The sequence below is a fragment of the Lissotriton vulgaris genome, chromosome 9 (assembly GCF_964263255.1).
Source record: "Lissotriton vulgaris chromosome 9, aLisVul1.2, whole genome shotgun sequence".
In the NCBI taxonomy this organism is placed as follows: Eukaryota; Metazoa; Chordata; class Amphibia; order Caudata; family Salamandridae; genus Lissotriton; species Lissotriton vulgaris.
This window is the reverse complement of record NC_141697.1, coordinates 873,758,096-873,783,118: the sequence shown is the minus strand read 5'-3', so window position 1 is coordinate 873,783,118 and position 25,023 is coordinate 873,758,096. Positions and strand designations below refer to the sequence as shown.

Below are 25,023 nucleotides of genomic sequence, written 5' to 3'. Positions count from 1 at the left end.
AGTGCTTGTAATTCGCTCACTCTGAGTGAGGTAATGACAACCAAGAATGCAACCTTCCACATTAAGAATTGTAGTTCGCATGAGTGTAGAGGTTCGAAAGTCTGGTAAGTACTATTTTAGATTCCACACTAGGGAAAGGGGGTGCCTTGGAGGGATCACCCTTTTTAAACCCTCCATGAAGGCTTTGATTGCTGGTACTTTAAACAGTGAAAAGTGTTGCCTGTTTTGAAGGTATGCTGCTATAGCAGTGAGGTGTAGTCGTATAGAAGAGTATGCTAAGTTACATCTTTGTAGATGCAGCAAGTAGCATGTTTTGTATGGAAGCGAATAAAGGGTTGATTTGGTTATTGTTGCAGTAAATAACAAATCTCTTCCATTTAGCTGCATAGAAGCTCGTGTGGTTGGTCGTCTTGCCTTCCTAATGTTTATCCAGTCTGGGGGCAAGTTAAGGTATCCAAACTCCAAGACCTCAGGAGCCAGATCGCTAGGTTCATCTGATTGGGATCTGGGTGTCTGATTTCTCCATGGTTCCGAGTTAGAAGATGGGGTGCAAGGCACAGTCTTTGATGAGGAACTACTGAAAGTTCCAGGAACGTTGTGTACCACGTTTGTCTCGCCCATGTGGGAGCAACTAGGATTAGCGTGAGTGTTGCCGCAGTTTGCGTGCCACCAGCAGGATCAGCGGGGCTGGGGGAAAAGCGTACGCAAATCTGCCTGACCAGTTCATCCATATCGCATTGCCCTGTGACAACGGATGTGGGAATCTGGCGGCAAAGTACTGGCATTTGAAGTTTCCTTTTGTGGCAAACAGGTCTATTTCTGAGTGACCCAACTCTTTGAAGAATGGCTTGAGAACTTGGGGGTGAATCTCCCATTCGTGTAGTTGTTGGCTGTGCCTGCTGAGCAGGTCGGCAATCGGATTGTCCTTCCCTGGAAGGTCTTCTGCTAGGAGAAAAATGTTTTTTTGGAATCGCCCACTTCCATATGCTTTGTGCCAGATGGGACAGCTGTGGAGAGTGCGTTCCTCCCGGTTTCTGGATATAGCGGTCATGTTGTCTGTCCGGAACACCACCGTCTTGTTGTACAAGTATTTCTGAAATACTTTTAGGGCTAGGAATATTGCTAGCAATTCTAGTTGGTTGACCTGCAGCTTTTTTTGTTTGGTTGTCCAGAGCCCTTTTACTGTGTATTGAAGGAGATGGGGTCCCCAGCCTGTCAGTGATGCGTCCGCGTTTAGTACTAGTTGTGGAACCAGCTCTTGGAACAGTCGCCCCTTGGAAAGGTTTTGTGGGTTCCACCACTGCAGAGAGTTGTGAGCGTGACTGTCTACCAACACTAGGTCTTTAGTTGTTCCATTGCCGTGCTAGGCATTCCTGTAATGGGCGCATTTGAAGTCTGGCATGGGGGACAATTAATATGCAGGAGGCCATCATGCCGATGAGCTTTATAAAGACTCGAGCTGGTAGAGTGTTGTGGCAAGAATTTGCAAATGAGTATCTGCATACTGGCTATCCATGCTGAGTTTGGATATGCCTTTGCCACTGAGGTGTTTATAGTGGCTCCCAGGTATTGCTGTACTTGGGATGGTTGCAGATGCGATTATGAGTAGTTGATTGAAAAGCCTAGGCTGTGTAGCAACTGAATTGTTTAAGACGTGTGTGCTGCACACTGTTGGTACGATTTTTCTTTTATTAGCCAATCGTTCAGGTAAGGGTACACATGGACGTGTTGCCTTCTGAGATCGCTGAGCAACACTTTTGGAGCCGTGGTATTCCCGAAGGGCAAAACCTTGAATTGGTAGTGTTGACCTATTTTGAACCCGAGGTATTTTCTGTGGGCTAGATGGATGGGTATGTGAAAATACGCATCTTTGAGGTCCAGTGTTGCTAGGAAATCTCCTTGTTGTAGCAACAGGAGCACTTGTTGTAGTGTGATCCTATGGAAGTGCTCCGACAGTATAGATTGATTTAGGGGTCTGAGGTCCAATATTGGTCTGAGGGAACCGTCCTTCTTGGGAATAAGGAAGTATAGGGAGTATACTCCTGTTTCTTGCTGGTGGAAAGGGACTTGCTCTATGGCCTACTTTTCCAGCATGCATTTCACCTCTTGTTGTAGCAGGGTGATGTGTTCCGTGGACATAGGACGATGTCTGGGTGGTATGTTTGGTGGTGTAGAAGTCCGTTCTAGGCAATAACCAAACTGGATGATTGGTCTCACCCATCTGTCCGTGGTTATTGCGTTCCAGACAGGTAGGAACTGTTGGAGTCTGCCTCCGACCGGTGGTAGGTGGTCTGGAGGTAGCGTAATTTTATTTTTATCAATTTTATTTTAAAGGTTTTATATAGCGCTGGCTAGACCCGGAGGTATTAGAGCGCTTTACATGATCAGATCATAGTTACAGGTTACATCGTTACAAAGGTTACACAGTTATTAGAGCATGGCAATATAGTTACTTGTAAGGTCAAGATAAACAATAAGCACAAATACATTAGGCGAAAAGCAAACAAGGGGGGATTCAGGGGAGGGGGAAGAAGCTGGGGAAGTACACAGGCAATGAAGGCGGGAAAGAGGAGGGGAATGTGAAGGACACCGCATGGAAAGAGGAGAGGAAGGGCGACTGGGACACACAACCTCTGTTTTTGAAGGAATCATGTGTGTTACTTTTGTATGAGGTAGATGTTTGCGAGGTATTTCCTCGTGTAGTTGCTCTGCATGAGGAGCGTCAAAAGGAGCCTCTATGTTGCTGAAATTGCAATGCCCCCATTGATTTTGCGGTTTGTGTCTTTTTTCATTTTTATCCAAAATGGTGTCGACAGCAGGGCCAAATAGAAAATCCTGATTGACAGGTTGGTTAAGAATGGTGGACTGCACCTCATTCTTAAAACCAGAAATACGCAGCCATGCATGACTGCGTAGTAAGACGCTAGTGTTCATTTACCTAGCTGTGGTGTATGCTGCGTAAAGCGCACATTTGATGGAGGCGTTTGTTATGAATTTTCCCTCCTGTATGAGGTTATCAGCTTGTGCTTTAAAAGGCTCAGGTAGGTGTTGCATTAGGCTTTCGAGCTGATCATAGTGCGCCTTGTCGTAACAAGCCAGTGGGGCATGTGTATTAGCAATTCTCCATGAGTTGGAGGCTTGTGCTGCTACCCTTTTGCCTGATGCCTCCAGTATTTTTGTAGGGTCTGTAGGAGCTGCTCTATACTTCTTTTCTGTTCTGGGATCGATTACCCGTGCCCTGGCTGTATCCTTGAATATGTCAGGGGCATGTTTTAGAAGGAGTAGTTTCTTTTCTGTAACTCAAGTTCTGTAGTAGGGGTATCTCTGTGTATAGTCCTAATCTAGTGAATAGTCCCGCCCATGTGCGTGGACCCCGGAGCAATCAAAAATAATCTCTTAAGGTGTCGAAAAATGCAGAACTGCACAGACACTTAAGAGTGAATTAAAGACAGATAATGCAGCCTATAAAACCAGGCTTCTCTGTCCAGTACTTCAGCTAGAAATTCCACCAAAAATCCACAAACAGCAAAGCCTGTCCAGATTTCCCTTGCCTTCAGCAAAAACCCTCTGGAATGATAGAGAGGAAGGCATGGACAGACAAGCCGCATAGGCTGCCATTATGTGGCTCAAAACAGGATACTGTGCCTTTAAGAGAACTTTCCAGAACTTCACAGTATCCCAGAATGTACTGCACGTCCCTTTTACTTTCAGTTCTTTTTGAAGGAGCCACACGCCAGACCTGTAGCATTCCTTACATGAATCTCTCTCCACCGGGGAGGAGGGCGGGTGCTTACGACTATAACAGAGATACCCCTACTACAGAACTGGAGTTACAGAAAAAGAAACTACTTCTGTAGTAGGGGATCTCTGTGTATAGTCATGATCTAGTGACTAGAATGGCAAGCCCATCCCCACACCAAAGCGGCGGTGGAGAAAAGAAACCAACACCACGACTGTGCGAACAAATTCCGCAGCGAAGCCTGCCCAACCTGAGCATCTGCCCTGGCATCAGTGTCCAGACAGTAATGCTTAGCAAAGGTATGAACAGACTTCGAAGTGGCGGCCTTGCAAATTTCTGCAATCTGCACATTACGGAGCAAGGCTGTCGTGGCAGCTTTGCCTCTGGTGGAATGACCCTTAGGCTTACCCCCTAAGGTCTTATTAGCTTTCTGGTAACACAGTTGTATGCAGGACACAATCCACCTAGAAATGGGCTGCTTAGAGGTCGCAAGACCCGTCCTGACCGATTCATAATTGATAAACAATTGGTCTGACCTACGAATACCTTTGGTCTTATCCAGATAAAATACCCTCCTAACATCCAGGGAATGTAGAGACCTTTCCGCTGGAGATGAAGGGTTCTGAAAAAACGTAGGCAAAGTTATATAGTCTGGTTGACATGAAAATCAGAAATAACCTTGGGAAGAAATTTAGGGTGAGTACGCATAACAACCTTAGCAGCATGAAATACAGTATAACGTTCATTGGAACACAACGCCTGAATTTCACTCACCCTGCGGGCCGATGTAATGGCCACGAGGAACGCCCCTTCCAGGACAGGTGCTGCAACGAAGCCTTATGAATGGGTTCAAAAGGCTCCTTCTTCAAACCGGACAGCACCACATTAAATTCCCATGAAGGCGAAGGAAGCCTGACAGGAGGGAACACTTTCTTCAAGCCTTCCAAAAAGTCTGATCACAGGGATCTGGAAGAAGGAAGTCTGTGAAGGGCTTTTCCTGTAGGCAGTCAATGCAGCGAGATGAACCTTAATGGAATGACCATTAAGGCCAGACCGCGCAAAATGCAGAAGGTAAGGAAGGATGACATTTTCCTTGCACGTCGTTGGGTCAAAGTTCTTGGACACACACCAGATACAAAACCTCTTCCGCTTGTAAGCATAAGAAGTCAGAGTGGAATGTCGCTTAGACTCCTTCAGTATGTCCACGCAATCTTCGGGCAGATTCAAATGTCCACATTGCACTCTCTCAGGAGCCATGCCGCCAAACTAAAGGACGAGAGGTTGGGGTGCAACATCTGCCCCCCCCCCCCTCCGAACTTCGTGATAAGGTCAGGCCTGCACGGCAGCCGTATGTGCGGAAGGAGAGACCAGTGGAGAAGGTCCGTGAACCACCACTGCCTGGGCCATTCCGGGGCAATCAGGATCATCCGTGCCCTGGACCGGGACAGCTTGATGAGCACCGCTGGAATCAGGGGAATGGGCGGAAAAGCGTAAACAAAGCTGTTCGATCAGTTGATCCAGAGTGCATTCCCCAGCGTCCCTCGCTGGTAGTACCTGGACTAGAAGTCTCGGCATTTGCTGTTTTTGGCGGTGGCGAACAGATCTACGTCTGGAGTCCCCCATCTTTCGAAGACTTCTCCTAGTACTTCGTCGTTTATGACCCATTCGTGGTTTTCCTGAATCAGTCTGCTCAGTGAGTCTGCCTGAACATTCTGCACACCTGGTAGATGGGTAGCCGTTATCGTCAATCCTCTGGCCAGAAGCCAGTGCCAGACAGGGTGCGCGATCTCGAGCCCCCCTGCTTGTTGAGGTAATACATTGTGGTCGTATTGTCCGTCTGTACAAGCAGAGAGCTGGTCTGGAAGGACGGATGAAAGGCCTTCAGTGCCAAGTGAACAGCTGAGTTCCAGGAAATTGATGTGATACGCGGACTCCATCGGAGACCACGTTCCTTGAACCTTTAAGTCTCCCGAATGCGCTCCCCAGCCGTGGAGAGAGGCATCCGTCACGATAGTCTGAGTAGGAATGTCCTTGTGGAAGGGAACCCCTCTGAGGAGATTCTCCGCTAAACACCACCACTTCAGAGACTGAAGAGCATGCAGAGACAGTCGTATCTTGTCGTCCCAAGATCCTTTGCTCTGGTCCCATTGGTCCTCCAAGCACTCCTGCAGAGGTCTCATGTGTTGTCGTGCATGAGGAGTGAGGAAGATACAAGAGGCCATCGACCCCAGTAGAGAAGACACCGTCCTCACGGTTGTAGATGGAGCGGTCATAAGAGCCTGAGCCTTCCGAAGGATTGATCGCCGTCGCTCCTCCGAAGGAGACACGCTTGCTGACAGCGTATTGATGGTGGCTCCCAAGTACTGAATGCACTGGAATGGGATCGGGACAGACTTGGACATGTTGATGTGCAACCCCAACTTGTTCAAGAGAACGCACTTCTTCTGGAAGTCTGCTTGAGCTTCCGAGAAGGAGGCCTTGATCAACCAATCGTCCAGGTAGACAAACACCTTGTTCTTCCTGAGGTGTGCTGCTACCAATGCCATGCACTTACAGAACGTCCTGGGCGCAGATTTCAGCGCGAATGGCAGCACTGTATTGAGAATGGTTGGTGCCGACTTGAAATCGCAGAAACTTCCTGTGTTTGTACGCGATGGGTACGTGGAAGTACGCATCCTGTAGGTCTATGGCACAAAGCCAGTCCCCCTGTTGCAACTGAGGAAAAATCGGATGCAACAACAGCATGCAAAACTTTTCTCTGCGAATCCACTTGTTTGCCTGCCACAAGTCCAGAATGGGCCTGAACTCGTTCTTGTCCTTCTTGCGAACCAGGAAGAACCCAGAGTACAGACCTCTTCCTCTTTGAGACAGAGGTACGTCTTCTATCGCCCTTTTCCTTAACAGGATATCGGCCTCCGTCTGGAGCTCGCGCAGTTGATACTGCGAGCTGACCGGAGGGATCGCTGGAGGAGGGCTGATGAACCGAAGACTGTATCCATTGCAAACAATATTCAGCACCCACTTGTCCCGAGTAATTTTTCTCCACTCTGCCAGAAAAAATTGAACGCTTCCCCCCACCGGAGCGGGTAACGGATGAAGGGGAAGTAACCGCTCAGGGTCGGGACCCGGCCGTGCCCTTGCTCGCGGTAGAGGACTGCTGTCCCCCTCTACCCTTCTGACGTTTCTGGAAGAGTCTCCGGAACTGCTGCTGTTGTTGCTGCTGCTGTCCCGAAGACTGCCCCCGTCCTCTTCCTTGTGCGCCGTAGCGCCTCTGGAAAGGCCTGAAGGATTTCTTCTCTTTGGGCTTCTCCAAGCCCACAGTCGTAAGGGTGTCCGCCTCCTCCTTCATGCGGGCCATCTCGTCATCTGCGTGTTTTCCGAACAAAGTATCCCCGGAAAAAGGCAGGTTGGCCACCCGCTGCTGGGCCTCCAGCTTGAGTGACGTGAGCCGGAGCCAGGCATGTCGTCGCCGATTGATTCCATGGCAGTAACCATGGGCAGCCAACAAGGAGACATCCGCAGCTGCGCTGATGACCTGATTGGACACCAGCATCCCTTCCTTGAGGATCTCCTGGAAGTCCTCCCTCTTGTCTCTCGGTAGCAGTTCCACAAACTGTTGCAGGGAGTCCCACAGAGCCCGGTCATAACGTCCCAGCAGAGCTGTATCACTGGACACCTTCATGGCTGTGGAAGCGGTCCCACACACCTTCCGTCCAGCTGAGTCGATCCTTCTACTCTCTTTATCTGGAGGCACGGTGGAGGACGGGGAGGTAGAGTGTAGCTTCCTGGCCGCCGTCACTATCACTGAATCCGGTACCGGATCAACTCTCAGAAAACCAGGGTCCGAATCCGGGGCCCTGTACTTCTTTAGAAGTCGGGATGGAGCGGCCTTTACCACAGCCGGTGTGAGGAACAGCTCATCTGCGGGTTCCTTCAATCCAGGTACTATCGGAAGCAAAGGGCGAGACCGATGCCTCTTGTGGAGCGTCTCAAATATCACTGAAGTTGAAGGTGTAGGAGCCGTCACAGCGATAACTAACTTCGCAGCCCCCCCTCAGGAGGACCTCCTGGAAAGTGGCAATGTCATCCAGTGGGGAAACCCTGGTCTCTGTCCCACTGATCCGAAGTTATTTTCCACCACTGTCGGTAGAAGGCTGAAATTTTGGCGCCCACGGGAAGGGGAGGATGAATGACTGACGTCCGGCAAAGCTCATTGGCGCTTGTTGGAATCGCGCCCTTGATTGTTTGAGCGCCGTTTCCCTCCCTGACGAGAGAAACTACCAGAGGAAGGTTGTCTGTAGGATGATTGATAGTACGGTTGTTTGTACTGAGACTGGTACTGTCGATTTTGCTGGTTGGAATAATTTCCTCTGGAGGAGTAACCACGGCCTCTTGCTCCTCTAAAGGACCCGCTCTTGTATTGTAGGGTACCTAGTGATTTAGCAGTGTCCGTATCCGTTTTTATTGCCAGCAAAGCGTCATCGATGTGTTTCCCAAAAAGTGAATCCCTATCGTACGCCATGTCCAAGATCTTCGTTTGGACCTCAGGTCTGAAGGTGGTAGCCCGGAGCCAACGTGGACGTCTGAGGACTGCTGCGCCTGCCAATTGTCTAAAGTTGGTGTTCGAAATATCAAGGGCACAATCAATGATTTCCGATGCCGCCCTTTCTCCCTCTAGCATGATCCTGCGTACCTCCTGTTGACGATCCTCAGGGATCAGATCAAGGAACTCAGACAGATCTGACCACATCTGTCTATCATAACAGGCCAAAATTGCTAACGAATTAGCTCCCTTAATGGAGGCTGCTGCATTTGCAGAGAATTTCTTCCCTATTGCATCTAGTCTCCTGCCTTCCTTGTCAGGTGGCGTTGAAATAGGAGCTGAAGGGTTCTTGGACCTCTGTTGTGCTGCCCGAGATATGACCGAGTCCGGTCGAGGGTGTCCTAATAAGCAAGATGGAGTATCAGGTGGCGCTCGATACTTATTCTCAATTCTTGGAAGAACTGCCGGAATGGAAGCAGGCGTTTTCATGATGTTGAGGCCCTCTTTCCATATGTAATCAATAATAGGGATAGCTCTGGTAATTCTGCGATGCCCCTCCTTAAAGTCATGCAAGAAGCAGTCAGATTGCTCAATTGTGACAGACAATTCAAATCTATTAGCCGCACGTTGCATAATATTATGAAATCCGCCAATATCCTCAGGCGGACAATCTGACGGGCGTGGCACAGGCGGTGAAGGCATGGGAATGACAATCATCCCACGGATCCGTAGGTGTATGATCTGGCAACTCGCCCTCTTCCCTGCCATCATACTCATCATGAGAAGAGGTATCCGTGTCACCTTGGGGTGTAGGGCCAGTATCCTGCCTTGGTGACAATGAAGCTCGCGGCGAAGGAGGCCTTGGCATGTCAACTGGGCCAGGCAGCACAAAAGGTGCAACTGGAGTTGGAGGAAACCTCTGGCGATAGTTTGCCAACATAGCTTGTAAGTCTTGAATTAAAGTAGATGTCAGATGACTTGTGTCCTCTGAACGAGGAGGTCTGGTATGGGGCGAATGATATGGCATTGACAAGGCTTCATTCGCATAATGCTCTTGGTCATCGTCCTCATCTTCCTCCTGATACTTGATGTTCAATTGTGAAGGGTGACGGGCAACCCCAAAAGGTCCCTCATAGTCTTCGCCGTCATTCGAATCATCCTCCACATATGTCTCCAAAAAGTGTTATGGTAAGAGTGGAGAAATGTGAGTAGTCTGATAAGTTTATTTGGAAACGGGTATATTGCACCCTCGTCGGAGGTGTACTGTGCAGCAGATGAGTTGATACCATTGCTTTCGTAGAAGTCTATGACGACGAACTTGTCATTGGAATTGTCTTCGACGGGACTGTCGATGGCATTTCCGTCGACGGAGCTGTTGTAGACGGTATTGATGTTGCAGTCGATGAAGCAGTTGATGGTATCCTCGTCGATGGCGTTTGTCGACGAGTCCTTCGTCGATGGTGTCTTCGGCGACATCAATGTTGTCTTCGTCAACGAGGACATCGACGATGTCTTCGTCGACGGAACCGGCGTCGGCGGGCCTGTTTGTCGACGGGGCCTTCGTCGACATGGCTGAAGGGATCTTAGTCAACGGAGCCATCGTCGACGGGACAGACGACGATGCTTTCAACTGCAACTGTCTCTTCGTCGAGTAAGGCTTCACAGGCGGCGACAAAATTTTAGCAGACACCAGAGGAGAAGTAATAGCCGAAGTGGTGACCGTAGCAGAAGAAGTTGAAGAGGTAGAAGTCAAAGTAGTAGTGTGAATAGACACCAGAGAAACAGTTTTAGTCTGGGCTGTACTCACAGTGGACGATCTCGAAGGAGACGATGCACTCTGAGGGTTTAAGTTTTTACTTTCATCACCATCCCCCCTAGAAGCGCTTCTGGGAATGTGGCATTGCTAGGTGGAGGTCTCTAAAGGAACGAAGTGAAAGGAGGAAGACTGTAGGACTGAATCATGTTAGAAGAGCCTCACTTATGGAGAGGTTGTCAACTTTAGTGATATGTAATGTTTGCCTGAATACAACAGCCAGACCACTTCCTTTTATGCATATATGATTATAGGGGATCATTTAATAGCCTAGAGGAACGGCTTTATACAAGACTGGAGCCATATCATCTCCCAACCATGATTCAGTTATGAATAGTATGTCTGGTTTTGTATCTGTGATAAGGTCGTAGATGTGATGTTTATTTTTAGAGAGGGATTGAGCGTTTATTAGTACAGTTTAGAGAATGGTATTTGGTGATCGTGAGACTGTTTTCTAGAAAAGTGATCAGTATTGTGTGGGTTTATAGCAAGTGTGTTTTTAGTGCTGGCATTAGCTGTATTAGAATAGCAATTGTGTAGCGGTTCTGTATAATGTTCCTCATCCAGCATGCTAAGAAGGCATTTTGATGGTGTTTGAGAGCGAGTTAGTATGATGTGCCAAAAACAAGCATCCTGGGACCGGTTTATGGCTAATCAAGTCATCATCAGTCAGGCTAGCTTGAATCCAATGGCAAAGTGAGCAAGGGACCCATGTCTGGGCATACTCTGCCAGCTTAGGTCGAACAAAACAAAACCAGTCAACTGATCTGGGTTTCATCCATCACCATTCTTTAGCTTACTCCACCAACCCAGTTCAGACCCAGTCTCGGCTTACTTCAGGACCTAAAAAAGCGCTTACACACCAGCCACTCCCCCCAGACGATTCCATTGCTGTTTGTTGTCTCTGGGCTTCCTCAGTCTGTTGCTTGTCCTCTCCCCCACCCCTGTTCTTCTCTTGCCTTGTTACCTCACCTTACGTTACCAACTCCCCCCGTTTTTAGTGTTTAAGAATAAAGGAGCATTATTCATGGCAGTCATAGTGCTGCTGAACAAGGCTAAAAATCATTGCCAAAGCCAACAGTGCTCATGGGCAATACCTAATGGCTTTTGCCAATTCATGTTTTAATGTGCATCCTTTTAACAGGACTATTTACTTGTCACTTGTTGATATTGATATTACCCAGAGTGTTCTAACTTACTTCATTTCCTATAAAGCAAGTCTTGAGTGTGTATCCTTGATAAGCACTTGGAATGCATCAGTATTGCAGCCACGTAATTGGTAAATGTGAAGGCTTTCAGCTGCTCCACTTTGCTGCATAGTAACCACTGACTGTCTCTTTAACCTAAGCCATTAGAAAATAGAAAACTTATCACAGTGAAGGCCAAATCAAGTAAAGATCGAAGTTGAGTCTAGACCCCTGTATAAAGCTTTGCTGCCATTATTTGTAGCTGTTGGGAGAAGATCTCACCTGACTGCACGAAAAAGGCTTCAATTATCTCAGATTGCTCAGTGCCCATAATATTTTGAAGCCAAGATAGAAAAGCCTAGTATCAAACGGGCACCCCAAAAATCACAGTATGATGCTGGATGTGGCAAAACCGGAATTATCTTTCTAGCCATACAATACAGTAGTCACAGATGGACTGAATCTATAAAGTCAAGCTTCCAGATTAACTAGCACAGCAATGGAATCCAGTGAGTGCTTTGGAATAAATTCTTCTCCCCTCCAGGAGCAAATTTTGACTGCCTCCCTGTTCACTAGACATGCAGCTTTACAAGCAGAGTAAACCATATTCATCTGCTTCGTGGGCAAATACGGTGACTATTTAGTTTCCCATGGTTCTCGTATGTGCCTCTTAAATTGATGAGTCAGCAATGTAATAATATGGACACGAGCCTCTGCACACTGGCCTGTCAGCAGAAGCCAGAACCAGAAATTAATAGTGCATTACTTGAAATCAAAACATTTTAAGACAGACGTACTAACAGATAAACCTAGATTCATACCAAAGCAAGTCTGTGTGCACGCTCCTGTGAACTACAAGTTGCTATATCGAAGATAAACGAAAAACAAAAACACATACCCTGCATGTTACTATTCAACACCAGATATATGTTTTTACCTCCTCGAAAGCCGCCGCCTCTGCCACCTTCACCGCCACTTCCTGCTTCACCACCACCTCTTCCACCACCACGACCTGGTAGGCCACCACGGCTTCCTTCTTGGGCACCACGATTAAATCCACCACCACCTCGACCACGGAAGCCTCCGCCACCACCACGATTACCAAAGCGCTTCTCAGGATTTGGTCCAGCCCTCTTTCCTTCTTCATTGTACTGCTTCACAAGGATTTCTGCTTCCTCTTTCTGAAGCTCAATGTAGATCACATCGTTCAGGAACTCACCAGCCACTGGCAAAGCATAGTTGGCTGTATGGAATCAAAAGAATGTTTAGTAAATGGATACCACCCAAGTGCAATCAGCATTGAAGAGCGAGAAAAATTGGGAAACGGTCCTTGAAGAAGCTTGAAAACCCAGACTTCAATGACTCAGCAGACACAACATTTAAAGACTATTATAGAAACTGATGAGCTAGAATTATAGAAAAATTGTATGCGATGCAAACCTCTGGGAAATATTTTCAACACCACATAAAAAGCAGCAGTTTTTTAATTATCACATTAACATAATTGCCTAGAAGCAAGCGCCAACTTAACGACTCAATGAACAACGTTTAAAATAATCAACTCTAGTAGGTAAATAGACAAACTTTAAGGTCAGAAAAATCTGATTTCCTTCATTTAATAGACTATCTACAGGTACACGGCTGCTTTCACTGGAGGTTCTTCATAAAACCATGCTTAAATGCATGGAAAACCAAAACCCCGGAATTTGTTTGGCCTCCTGACAGGGTAAATGCAAACAAGCAAGCGCCTGACCAAACAGACAACTGTCAAACATAAAAACGAAATTTTAAACAAGAATAAAAAAGGCAGCATCGACGATTGGTCCATAACACAGACATGAGCATTTTATGGGCAATAAGCCCTACCCAACTGGATATGGACACGCACTTTCCAAATTAAAAATGATGCCTGGTCAGCATTTATTCATTCTAACATCACAGGAGTGATTTGCAACTTTTTCCACTCAAAAACCGTAACTCCACAAGTCATCATGCATTCACTCAGCCATGTTTGCCCGGTTCACCAAAAGTGAAATTCGATGACCATTTTTGTTTCAGTCAAAGAAAGTCCCATGCTATAGGATGACAAACTTCAAAAATACCTCACGTCTTATTGACACAAGCACTTTCATGCTGTGTAGCCAAACAATCTGCCACATACATACCTCAAAAGTGGATACATTTCCATCTATAAAGATTGACTGTTTACCCTTCATTTCTAGTACTGCATGATCAGGAACATCCTTTCCCTCCTCGTCAGTACGTTTTATTATTCTATCTTGTAATTCTTCATCCGTGGGACAGATCACTACACCTTTACGTTGAAAACCTTCAAAAGGCCGCATTTTGCGCTTTTGGGCAGTTGGATAAACATTAGTCTAAAAATATAGAAGCAAAAAATAGGATAATCAAAACTTTCGGAAAAACAGGAGTAAATTATGGAGGCCAAATTGGAAGCAAAATTAATTTTTCAATAGCATGCATCAGCCACTAGAGTGGCCTCTATATCTATACACTTATGTACTGTAGAAGTATATGCGATTTAGCTTCTTTTGAGATGTACGATATATAATACTGCATGGTTTGGGGAGTCTCAAGGATGAGACCACTTAAGTCTTAAATACTCGAGCAGAGAGGAGCCAGTCCAACGGAGCATGTTGGAGGCTGACATTACCAGAATATAGTCCACAGGACTTTAAAAGGTTGTATGAGAGGTTGAAAGGTAGCATGTTCCGCTAGTGTGGAGTCTTATTTTCTGTCCTGCTAACCCAGTGGCCAAGTCAAGATCACTGTCCAGTAAACAGGAATGCAGGAACCAGTAAATAGTTTGGGAGTCCTCATTGAATTGCCATAGACAAACAAACAGCTCCTACTACAGAGTCCCTTGGGTATCTTTTCAATTAGGGCTCAGTTTCTTGAAACCTAACAATCACACTGGGAACTGTTCAGCTTTAGTTTCAATTGGTGTCTCTGGAACATGTACTATGAAAATGGTTTAAATTGTTTCAGAATTAGTGTGCCTGCAGAGAGCAAACCAAAAAACACGCCTAAGGTCTTTAGACAGAATGGAATGGGCTGGGCTGGTATGGTGCAAATCAGCATTGTCTATGCTGAAAGCAATGGAGCAACATCAGCACTTCAACGTAGTTGCTTCTTTGGTTGATAAGCTTACGTGATCTCACTTCTCCAAGGCAGATTGAAAAGCCTGCCCATAAGCAGACCTTCCTCATCTGAGCTTTAAGCAGGTCTTTCAGGCAGTCTCATCTCACACTCTACCTAGTCCAACTCCTACAGTAAAATTGGACTGCTGACTTATTAAAAAATAAAGTGCACAAAGCATCGAATTTGTTTATTTTATTTTGAAAGTTTTATATAGCGCGAACAAGATCCTTGCGGATATCAGAGCGCTTTACATAGGAAGTACAAGGGGGAGCATAGTCAGAACAGGTAATACAGTAAGAACACATAGTATGAATGGTACAAAAGTGGCTACAAAGCCAACCTGTATATGAGATGCAATGAAATAGCTTAGGATGGGAGATGGGATTGGGAGTGGCCACGTTGTGGGGGAGGGGAATTATAACAATGCATTACGAGTATTCAGAGTAAAGCTAGGAGTGGATTGCAATAGTAGGCAGACATTCTTTCACATATGAGGTAGTATTCCGTGCATCAAACATGATCAGAATATAGTTAAAAGTAAAAATGATACAAAATAGGCAGGCATTCTATCACAAGATGGTGTAGATAAGTAACTGAGCCAAGTGCTCAGCAGTTGTGATCAATCAAGAATGTGAAATTCTTATCGAGTGTTCAGATAAGGCAGAGAGTGACTAATCCAGGAAGTACGTCCCTGAGCGAGACCAGTCAAACATGTCCGCCAAGTAGGTGGGGTAGAGACATCAGTCCTTTGTTTGTTGCAGTTTCCCTTTTCCTTCATGAATGCAGGGGAGGTGGGGATATAGTCCTCTGTCTGTTGTTATTGCTTTCAACAAAGGGGGGAGGAGTTTTGCTTTCCATCAGAGCCCGCCATGCTCGAGCTATCTGGGAGGAATGCTGTGTGGGGGAGCTAAAGCGAAGAGCCACGTGGACAGAGGTACGGGGAAGGGTGGGAGGATTTACTGCTACAGGTTTATGGCTCCAGCCATTTTGAACCAAGGAGGTAGATTAACAGTGAATAGGCGGGAAGGAGACAAACAAGTACCTCAAGTCTCTGTGTGTCCGTAGTGTCTTTCAGCGGCCCAACATTAATCCATAATGTGCCTCATTCCCTTACGATCTGCTCATATTTGTGAATTGGCTCTCAGGGCTCTCCTCAGCCTCTCCCCTGCTCGGCGGTGTCGTGTCCATCGGGCGCATCCCTATCCTGAGCCCGTGACTTGTCTCTGGTGTTGCGGTGCGTGGGGGGGGGGGGGGGGGGACGGACGTCTGCTTCTTTTTAGCAGCCTCCATCGCGGAACGGAAGGTGGGGGGGGGCGCTCTCAGACCGTCGCTCGCTGTGGCTCGCAGAGACTGCGAATCCATGCGGTGGAGCGGGCGGGCTGTTCCAGCACAGCAGGCTCTCGGGGGGTGCCCGCCTATGTTGCCGGGGGTGCCCTCCGATGCATGCCGTGTAGTCCTTTTGGCTTCCTATGCAGCCGCTCTCCAATGCCTTCCTCCGCCGTGTAGCGGGGGACCTCTTCCAGCCCTCCGAAGTCGTTAGGCTGTCGGGAACAGGCTCTTGGCGTTTCAGCTGCAATTTTCCGCCGCAGTTTAGGGATGAGGCAGCCGTCGATCTCCAGTGCCCTCCTCCGCTGTGTAGCGGGGGACCTCTTCCAGCCCTCCGAAGTCGTCGAGCTGTCGGGACTAGGCTCCTGGAATTTCAGCTACCCCTGTGATGTGAGGTTCTTATGCCGCCTTGAATCCGGTACCGGGCTGGTGGCAGGGTGGTCCGCGATGTCGGCAGGGTGTTCCGCCGTGTCGTCTCAGCAGGCTCCCGCGTCGGTGATGAGGTGTCTGAGTCGATGATCCGGGCGCGGGGCGTTTCAGGGGTCAGATATCCATCCAGATGTCATTCCAATTATTCCATCCTGTTACTCTTTCGTTCCGGTCTTCTTTTCTTCTTTCGTTCCGTCGAACTGGTAGGCGCTAACAGGGCTAATGCCCACATGGGATCCCCAGCGCTGGGAGCTCCTCACAGGAGCTCCTACCAGGCGGCCATCTTAACTGGGCTACTTAACCAACTGAAATGTAATAATGCATGTCCGAAAGATCCCAGGAAAAGGCACTCAGCTCAGAGGGATAACTTACAGGCAGGGATGCAACGCTTTCAGGAGTTTATCCCATGGGCACAATTCTGCTTCTGGTAGTCAGGGGTCGAACCTATAACTTGTGTGTAAAATCTCCAGAGGGGCTACACAGAACGTATGCATGATTAGGACAGTACTCCAGAAACATTCAGTGCTGTTACTTAGAACCTTTAGACATTGCTATAGATACGACAAATTAGTTGCAGCCCTGCTAAAGACAGCCTCCGTTGCCTGCTTAAAATAACACTGTATACAATACTTCATAGGCTAGGTGTTAAACTATAGAGAATTACATATTGACCACATTCGAAATATAGGAAACGTTTTCCAGGCAAAAAAAGACATTGTGTAAGAGCAGCAATGTTCAGGCAATAATTGGCTCCATAAAGTGCCACAATAAACGTTTTTACATACCTGGTCTAAAATGTAATTGCGTTTCTTCCGTGATGCAATCTGAAAGTGTTTGTTCAAACAGCCAGTTGCCTGCTGTATTAGAACATCCCAACGGCCAGCATAGTTCCTTTGTCGCCTGAGGCCCATCACCTAAAATTTTAACAAAGCAAAATCTTTCGGTATTCAAACAGGAATATATTTAAGACCAAACTAAATCATTTTGTAACAAACTCATTTAAATGTACATGATAAATATAAAATCTTGAATAACTAACTAGGTAATAGTTCACCAGGATAAAATTTTGAGCATCCATGCAGGTCACAGAATTGTGACAAGATACCACTACAGCATCTAATTGACAACCGGAAAGAAAAGGAAAAAAGGAGACATACCTATAACTAGACACCAATGGTAATATCAGTAAACCATTTAAACATGTAGCACTGAAAAAAGTGTGTGTAATTGCAAGCAAGTCTACCCAAGATGAATGTCCTCTGAAATGCACTACACCTAGATGCCAACAAAGCTCAGGTTTCTACTGCAGATTGTGCATGACCAGGATTCTAGAGTATCTCTACGTCAAGACTGGACCACATGCTGATCTACTGAACAAATAAAGGATGCTTGTTTTTGCCTAAAGGATGTCTAGTTAGAGGATACCCACTCCTGAGGGATAATACTCAAAACAATAAAGGCGGGGAGAAACATTCTTCAAAAGAAAGGTGGAGTTGCTTATGCCGACGATATTGCGGTGACAACGGTAAATCCCGGTATCGCAATTAAAGAAATTGAGCGGCTGGCCAAGGAGTTTGGGCGAGTGTGAGGATACAAACTGAATGAGTCAAAAATGCAGATTCTTTGCTCTAAAACTGTAGGATGGACGGATGGGAGAGTTGTGAAGGGGCAACATACTTAGGTATTCAATTTAGGGCAAATATGACTGAGTTAGTTGAGGTTAGTTGGAATACACTGATGAACAAAATAAGGCACTCGCTGTATAGGTGGGATCGCCTGCATTTAACTATTATTGGGCGCACTAATGTGATAAAAACGAACGTGTTACCAAAAGCGCTATATTTATTTAGGTCAATGCCAAAAGAAATTAAAGGCGAGGTGTGGTAAATTTATTTGGAGTCCAGGGAAACCGAGGCGGGCAATGAAGTTTATGACTTTACCGTATATAAGGGGTGGCATGGGAGTCCCAGATTTTTTTTATATTATGTAACTTGTTTTCTATTAAAGATGAGGACGCTTATTACTGGAGAGATAGAAGGCAATGTGGCTAATATCCCTTCTATTTTTGAAATGCAACTTGGGCCATTTGTGAAGCAATCATTTTTTAAGGAGATTGACGAGTCCTACTACAAACGGACATGTTTTAAGGTAGTGATGGGCGCATTTAAGGTTTGGAAATGGCTCTTTAATAGAATGGCGATAGGGAAATTATCTTATTACATGCCTTTTAATGCACACAGGCTTCTTCCAGACATTCTACGATGATATGGCTATAATCTGGCAGCAGAAAGGGGTTAGATGTCTGGGAGATATGTTTAAGGATTAAAATCTTTTGATGAGCTAAAAAATCAGTTTTCTTTCCCCAGAATTTTTTTACTTTAAATTTCTGCAAATTCTGGATTTTTTACATCGACGGAAACTTACATTACAGCAGAATAAAATCGTAGTAGCAGTCAGGAGGTCAGTTAACATAGGCATAGTTATCAACTGTTACTTGCTGACGATTTAGAAAAAGTGAGGTTAAAATGGCTGGGCTTACTAGACGACCCAGAGATAGATGTGGAAGATCTTTTACTCCTCTCCAAGGAGGCACTAATGTCGACGAATTTAAAGGCCCAGTTTTTTAAGACTATGTAGGAGTTGTATTATACCCCGATTCGAATGGCAAAATGGGGAGGAGGCAATAATGGCAAGTGTTTTAGATGCGGGGATGATGCAGGGGCAGTACATATCTTTGTTAGCTGCGCTAAACTTCAAGGTTTTATAAAAGATCTTGAAAATGTTTTATCTTTTGTAATAAGAATGCCGATACACATTACCCCTGCTATGCTGTTGTTGGGAAAAATTCCAAAGGATAGGAACGTCGAGCCATTATATAAATATCGTCACTTCATATTTTATGCAATGACCGTAGCCCGCCTATGTATAGCTACTGAGTGGCTTCAGGAAAAACCGCCCGTACTTCACCAATGATTCAGAAAAGGGGGTGGTGATGAACAGAGTGTCTGAATTAAGCAGACCACTCTCACCCAGTCCAAAGATCAGGGCTTGATCCATCACCGTTTTTTAGCTCACTGCACCATCCCAGCTCAGAACTTGGCTATATGCAAATTAGTCTGACCCTGGCCCAGTGCATCATGGGAACAGGGCAGACCAAACTACCAAGCCAATTCTTATACTGGGAAGGAAACAAGCTACCGGGGACCGGTTTCTGGCATTTCAGCCGTCTTCGGCCCGGCTTGCTCGAATCCTGATGGTGCAATGAGCTAGGGACTCACATCTGAGTATACTCTTCCATGCTTATGGTGGACAAAAATGATTCAGAAAAGGGGGTGGTGATGAACAGAGTGTTTGAATTAAGCAGACCACTCTTACCCAGTCCAAAGATCAGGGCTTGATCCATCACCGTTTTTTAGCTCATTGCACCATCCCAGCTCAGAACTTGGCTATATGCGTACTTCACCAATGGCGTGTTAAAATGTTAAACCTGTACAATCTGGACTGGGGCCTTTTTTTTATATTAAGGGACCAAGGAAAATTAGACTGGGCATTAAAATTTGGAGTGCGTTCCGTGATTACTATGAGGATTGAAAAATGCTCTTTTGCAATGTTTTGGGACAAGTATTTGAATTGTGATTGCTTTGTCTAAATCTTTGCTGTGAATAATAAAAAAAATAAAAAATAAAAACAAAAGAAAGGTGGAGATTTCGAGAAGGAGGGAGAGAGCTAAAAGTAACATATCCAGGAGAGGTAAAGAAATTAGCAGCTTGGCTTGCGGTGAGAGGTGCTCTTATGTCAAATAAGGCTATCTACCAGCGCATGGCGAAGCGCCCCAGCTAAAATAAAAAAAACAAGCGGGAAGCGGTGCACATTTAACACAGATTCAACTTGCTTTGACTGCAGGCAGAAAATGTTTAACGGCCGGCAGCGATGGAGCGCAGCATTGCTGTGTCGGGTCAGAACAACAGCAGGGTGAACAATTAGGGGGAAGGAGAAATGCCCGAGGCCGAGCGCATGGTGGGGGATGCTTCAGATGCCTGTGGGAGGGGGGCGGATGGCTTTGATGTGGACGCGCTCTCCGCTCGAATGTTCCACACGAACTGTACGAAATCTGCGATGGTTTAGACCTACCTTGGTTTGCCCCCAATACTCTCGTCTATTTATTCCTTGCGGAATATACCGTAATAGACAAGACCTAAACACAGTAAGAAGAATTGTGGTCGCTCCATTACACAAAGGAAAGTTATATGCAGACAGCATTCATAAACTACTATAGACTAATATTAGAAAGCCTCAAGAGGCTAATCCCAAATCTGAATCATAAAAGTCGCACACTAAAATGTTAAACCCTGGTGGACACAAAATTCAGGCTACCTGTTCATTTTAAATGTATTAAAAATGCTGGTGGAACGGACAGCAACAAATGTATAGTGGCACTCTAACCGTACCTCAATAAGAGGTGTAACATGAGCCTATTTAATACTGATCATGAATAATTTAAGACCCGTACAATATACAAGAACAAGTATAGGATGGGGATGCTGGAAATCTTACCGTTTGCTGTCACTTACCCATCCCAAAACATTATCCCAAGCTAAAACGGATGTCAGATAAAAATGGAAACTATTTACTGGAGGCTACTTCTAGGATTTTGTTCCCAAGTATCAGAAAGCGAACTACTTGATTCAATTCACGTTTAGCTTCAAGTCCTGCCTGGGATAATGCGCCAAAATGCAGTTAATTTATAACAGTTGACTTACCTTCATCTTTTCCATTATGGTGTTTGTTCCCAGTATGTTATATTTTTTTTCAGGATGGGCAGCGGCATGTTTCATTGCCCATGTTGTTTTGCCTGCCCCAGGCAAACCCACCATCATGAGAATCTTAAAAATAAAAAATGTCTAATTAGATTAAATTCTTGCATATGGAAGGACACCAAGTGAAACGGCCAAATATGCATCACTTCTGCAAAGCCAAGGGCACATACATCGGGGGAAAACCAACTGCAATTGAACAAAAAAAAAGTTACATCCATCAGGACAGAGATGGCCATTATTAAAGACAACGAATAAGTAAGACAGCTATGCAGAGTAATAATTTGGAGTGCCTACATTTGTTCTTCATACATAATGCAATGTACAACTTCAACACTGTGGACACATACTGGAGTAGGAATGTGGCCAATTGCAAGTGCTAAAGAGGATTTAAATAAGTTTGGACTCCTGCAACTGTCTTTGAACATATTTTCGATTGTGGAGTGCCTACGAGGTCTGTTAAAGCATTTTCTTGTGCAGTGATTTCTATCGTTAGTGTGATGCAAGCCTACAAAGCGTGCCTGGATAAGTATCTACATTTTAAAAAAAAATCTGCAAACAAGCTTTATGACTGTGCATAAAGAAACATTCCAAGTCGCAAACTCAGAAAGGTGCAGTGACGAGTTCACGTTCAGCTGACTAAGCAATGGGTTACTAGAATAAATTCTAAACACACCTCCATCTTGCTCAGAACACGTTCAGACAGGATGAATAGCGTTTAAAATTATAACTGTGAAATCAGCACGAAGGTACAGATTGGGCAGAACATATATGCTCTACAAATATACAGGCTAGGTTCAACATGAACAGAGGCCGTACCTCAACACGTACCGATGACACGGTCTGAGGATACTATTTAGGGCTAAAGAAATACACAAATGTTTAAAGACAGGTGGGAGATTGCGCAGTGGGATGTCTAGATTAAATTGTGGCACGTTATATACAATATAAGCAACTATTAAGTTTACGTCTGTAAAATTGTATTCATTTTCTTTCTAAAGAGGTTTCTTTCAGTAGATTTGCAAATACAAAATAAGGGGACATATAAGAACACGGTTAAATTCAGAAAGGTTTAATAGACGAAATGAAGCAACTGCGCTTTGGGCTGCACACAGCAGTGACAAATAATGAAAAAAAGAAGAGGATGAGTATACATACACTACTGCAACAGGAACTTAACTTATTTAATAGTTGAGGTAACAAATTACAACAGATACTAAAAATGTATGGCGAGGAAAAAAAAAACGAAGAGCAATAGAATTCCATATGAGACTTACCTCACATTCGGATTTAGTTTTTGGGCCAACACTACCACGAACTCTATCATAGAGAGGTACGTGTTGCAGAAACGTGTAACCTGGCAGAATTGGGAAGAAGGGCTCATCTTTCTGTCCAAAGTTGAATTCAACAGAGCAGTTCTTTACAAGAACATGTGGAAAGAGTGCTTTGCCAGACAACGTCTCCTTCTTGATTTTGTAGGCAGGTCCCAGAGATTTACCATTTTTTGTGAACAACATTTCCACACCATTCTTGGACTCACAGTCCTAATTATAAGGGAAACAAACCAAATGATAAAACGATCTTCAGGCACCATTACAATTAAATGAACGACCAAATATTCACAAACGGATATACTCCCACATTTAGGGCTGCCCCTGCCATAAGTAGTCAGAGTGGAACCAAGCCCAGCGGGTGTGCTGAGGGAGGGGATTCTTTGGGGGGCAAAGGAACCTGTGCCAGAGCTGGTTTCCCTAGACACACTCAGCTGTCTGCCCATAGCTCTGACCAGGTAAAGAAAGATTCAGACATCTTGGATTCGGGCAGAAAAGTACACCGAGAATGTTCAGTGCAATCCCTGAACCCCCCAGGAAATAACGTCAAAGTGGGTAGGGTTGCCCCTGGGAAGCTTTTCCCCATTGGTTAGCGTTACCTCCACCCACAAACTAGTACCAACCATGAAAGTGGCATTCCTGGCTACATTGCTCAGAACACTGTTGGACTTGTAAAAAATAAAAACATTTAAAAAAAACACAGGACTGCACCTGCTGAGTAAAAGGACTTTACTCAAAATGACTAGGGTCTGCTATTTTACACATAGAGAGAACCTTCAAGGGCAGAACCTACTCCCACTTAAATCCATGGCATAAGAGTGGACTACACAGGTTATTTTGCTAGCCTCCTGTTAGGCTCCAAGAATACAAAAAAAAGGCACAAATGGTGCAAGAAGCCTTCAACAGGCAAGGACTTTCTGTTGCCACGATCCGAAATTTGACGCTTTGGTTACTATTTGCTCTGTAAGATTTATACTATCTACATACATTTGAGTGAGATTTTCATTGTTTCACATTTTCGACTCAACTTCTTTAGTACTGATAAATGGCTAAAACCTGATTCTTAGAGTTAAGCCTGAATGCTCTGTACAACAGCTACCCAAGACTGAATTAACTGGGAGGATATAGAATAGTGACGACGTTACTTGGTGAGGTCTCACAACTACTCAACTAATAATCTAATTTCTCAAAAGTCTAGGAATGAGAACAAATTGGGTTCCATAGCAGCCCTCATTGGCAGGAATATCTTCTATGCCATTAAACAGACTAAACCATCTCTTGCAGGACATAGATAAAATATTAACATATAAATGACCCATAAACCTCATACAAGTCCTGCCCTCTTTAATGGCACCACACCAGTTGAACAGGAGTGGGCTAGTAAATGTCTTGATGGTGATTTACAAGGCTACAAGTACAAGAGGCCACGCTAGTGAATTCATGTATACCCCTATAACCGTTCCCTAATATTCACAAAAGTGTCAGTGGAAAAGGTGTGCTAAAAGAATGAAGAATGGCTACATATCAGACCTTCCTGATATTTAGGGGGATGCAAGCTGCCTGGGTGACGATACTTATCGATGCCATTAGCAGAAGGAAGTACTTCGCACTGGTGAAAGGAAGGCTAGAATACAGATGGGATGATTGCCTCAGGAAAGTCCCACCAGTTAGGAGGCTTGTGATATCACAAACTGTAGATCAAATATCCTTCTACACCAGACGTCTTCAAACTGGGGTACACAACTCCAGCGGTCTGGTGCAGTGTCAGGGATGGGGGGCGCTAATCAGGGTTGCGCTTCAGGCCATTATTTACTTACGCATTTGCTTATCCTGCTATACAATTGAGGCATGAGGGAAAAGCATTGGTGCGGAGGACACTTGCTGTTAAGAGGGGGGCACACCACATACTTACAAGATAACATCCAATGACATCGTGCTCTCCAAAGGGCTCTCCATAGTTCTCGAACTTGGAGTTTTGAGATTTTTTTCCAGTACCACCATATCCATAAGAAAATGGCTCTTCGCCTGAATAAATAAAAGCAGGATTGTATAATTGCATACAAACACATGTAAGCTGCATTTTTTTTTAAATGGACAAATGCATATATGCAAGCATAAAAAATAAGATTGACAAATAAGGACAGCAGAAAATGATTTTTGGGGGTAAAAGATTAACTACTCATTGCTACCAGTGTAAAAATAAGGGGCAAAGTCCACATATCTAGATCCTCTAATAGGAAATACGCACCGGCCAAGCCAACAAGTCTTGCCCTGACCTGAAAGACACTCTGTGTGTGAGTGCATGTGGTATTCTGTATATGAAAGTGGTCGAATGAAAAACTGGTGAATGATTGCAAGCATTCCCCTGTGAACTTTGCAAATAATTTCCGCATTCTCCAAATGACACACATTATTGGCAATAATGACGGTGCGGTTTTAAAAAAGTGCAAGAAATGTGGCAGACACACATTAAGCCCACAGCAAGACCGGGCCAGCCCTGTGATCAACGCCGCCGTGTACGACTAAGGGAGGTGTCGTGCAGGGTCTGGCAGAAGGCTGTGTGCAGTGCAGAATGGGTAATTGCAGATGAATGTGTAATCATTAAATATACATATATATTTTTTTAATGCTATGCCATGGTTCAGAGAAATCAAAACTGAAAGATTCATTTCACCAGTT

At 45.2% G+C, this 25,023-nt stretch overlaps 1 protein-coding gene across 4 annotated transcripts in view; it reads right to left on the bottom strand.

Annotated features, from left to right (window-relative positions):
* HNRNPUL1 (heterogeneous nuclear ribonucleoprotein U like 1) overlaps positions 1-25,023 on the bottom strand; it is a 73,066-nt gene that overhangs the window by 36,858 nt on the left and 11,185 nt on the right. For all 4 annotated transcript variants that reach the window (XM_086938621.1, XM_086938623.1, XM_086938624.1 and 1 more), the window contains 6 exons: positions 24,257-24,369; positions 22,291-22,557; positions 20,960-21,082; positions 16,985-17,113; positions 13,492-13,660; positions 12,220-12,525 (listed from right to left, as the gene is read on the bottom strand). In XM_086938621.1, the coding sequence (XP_086794747.1) occupies positions 12,220-12,525; positions 13,492-13,660; positions 16,985-17,113; positions 20,960-21,082; positions 22,291-22,557; positions 24,257-24,369 (1,107 nt within the window). The remainder of the gene's footprint in view (positions 1-12,219; positions 12,526-13,491; positions 13,661-16,984; positions 17,114-20,959; positions 21,083-22,290; positions 22,558-24,256; positions 24,370-25,023) is intronic.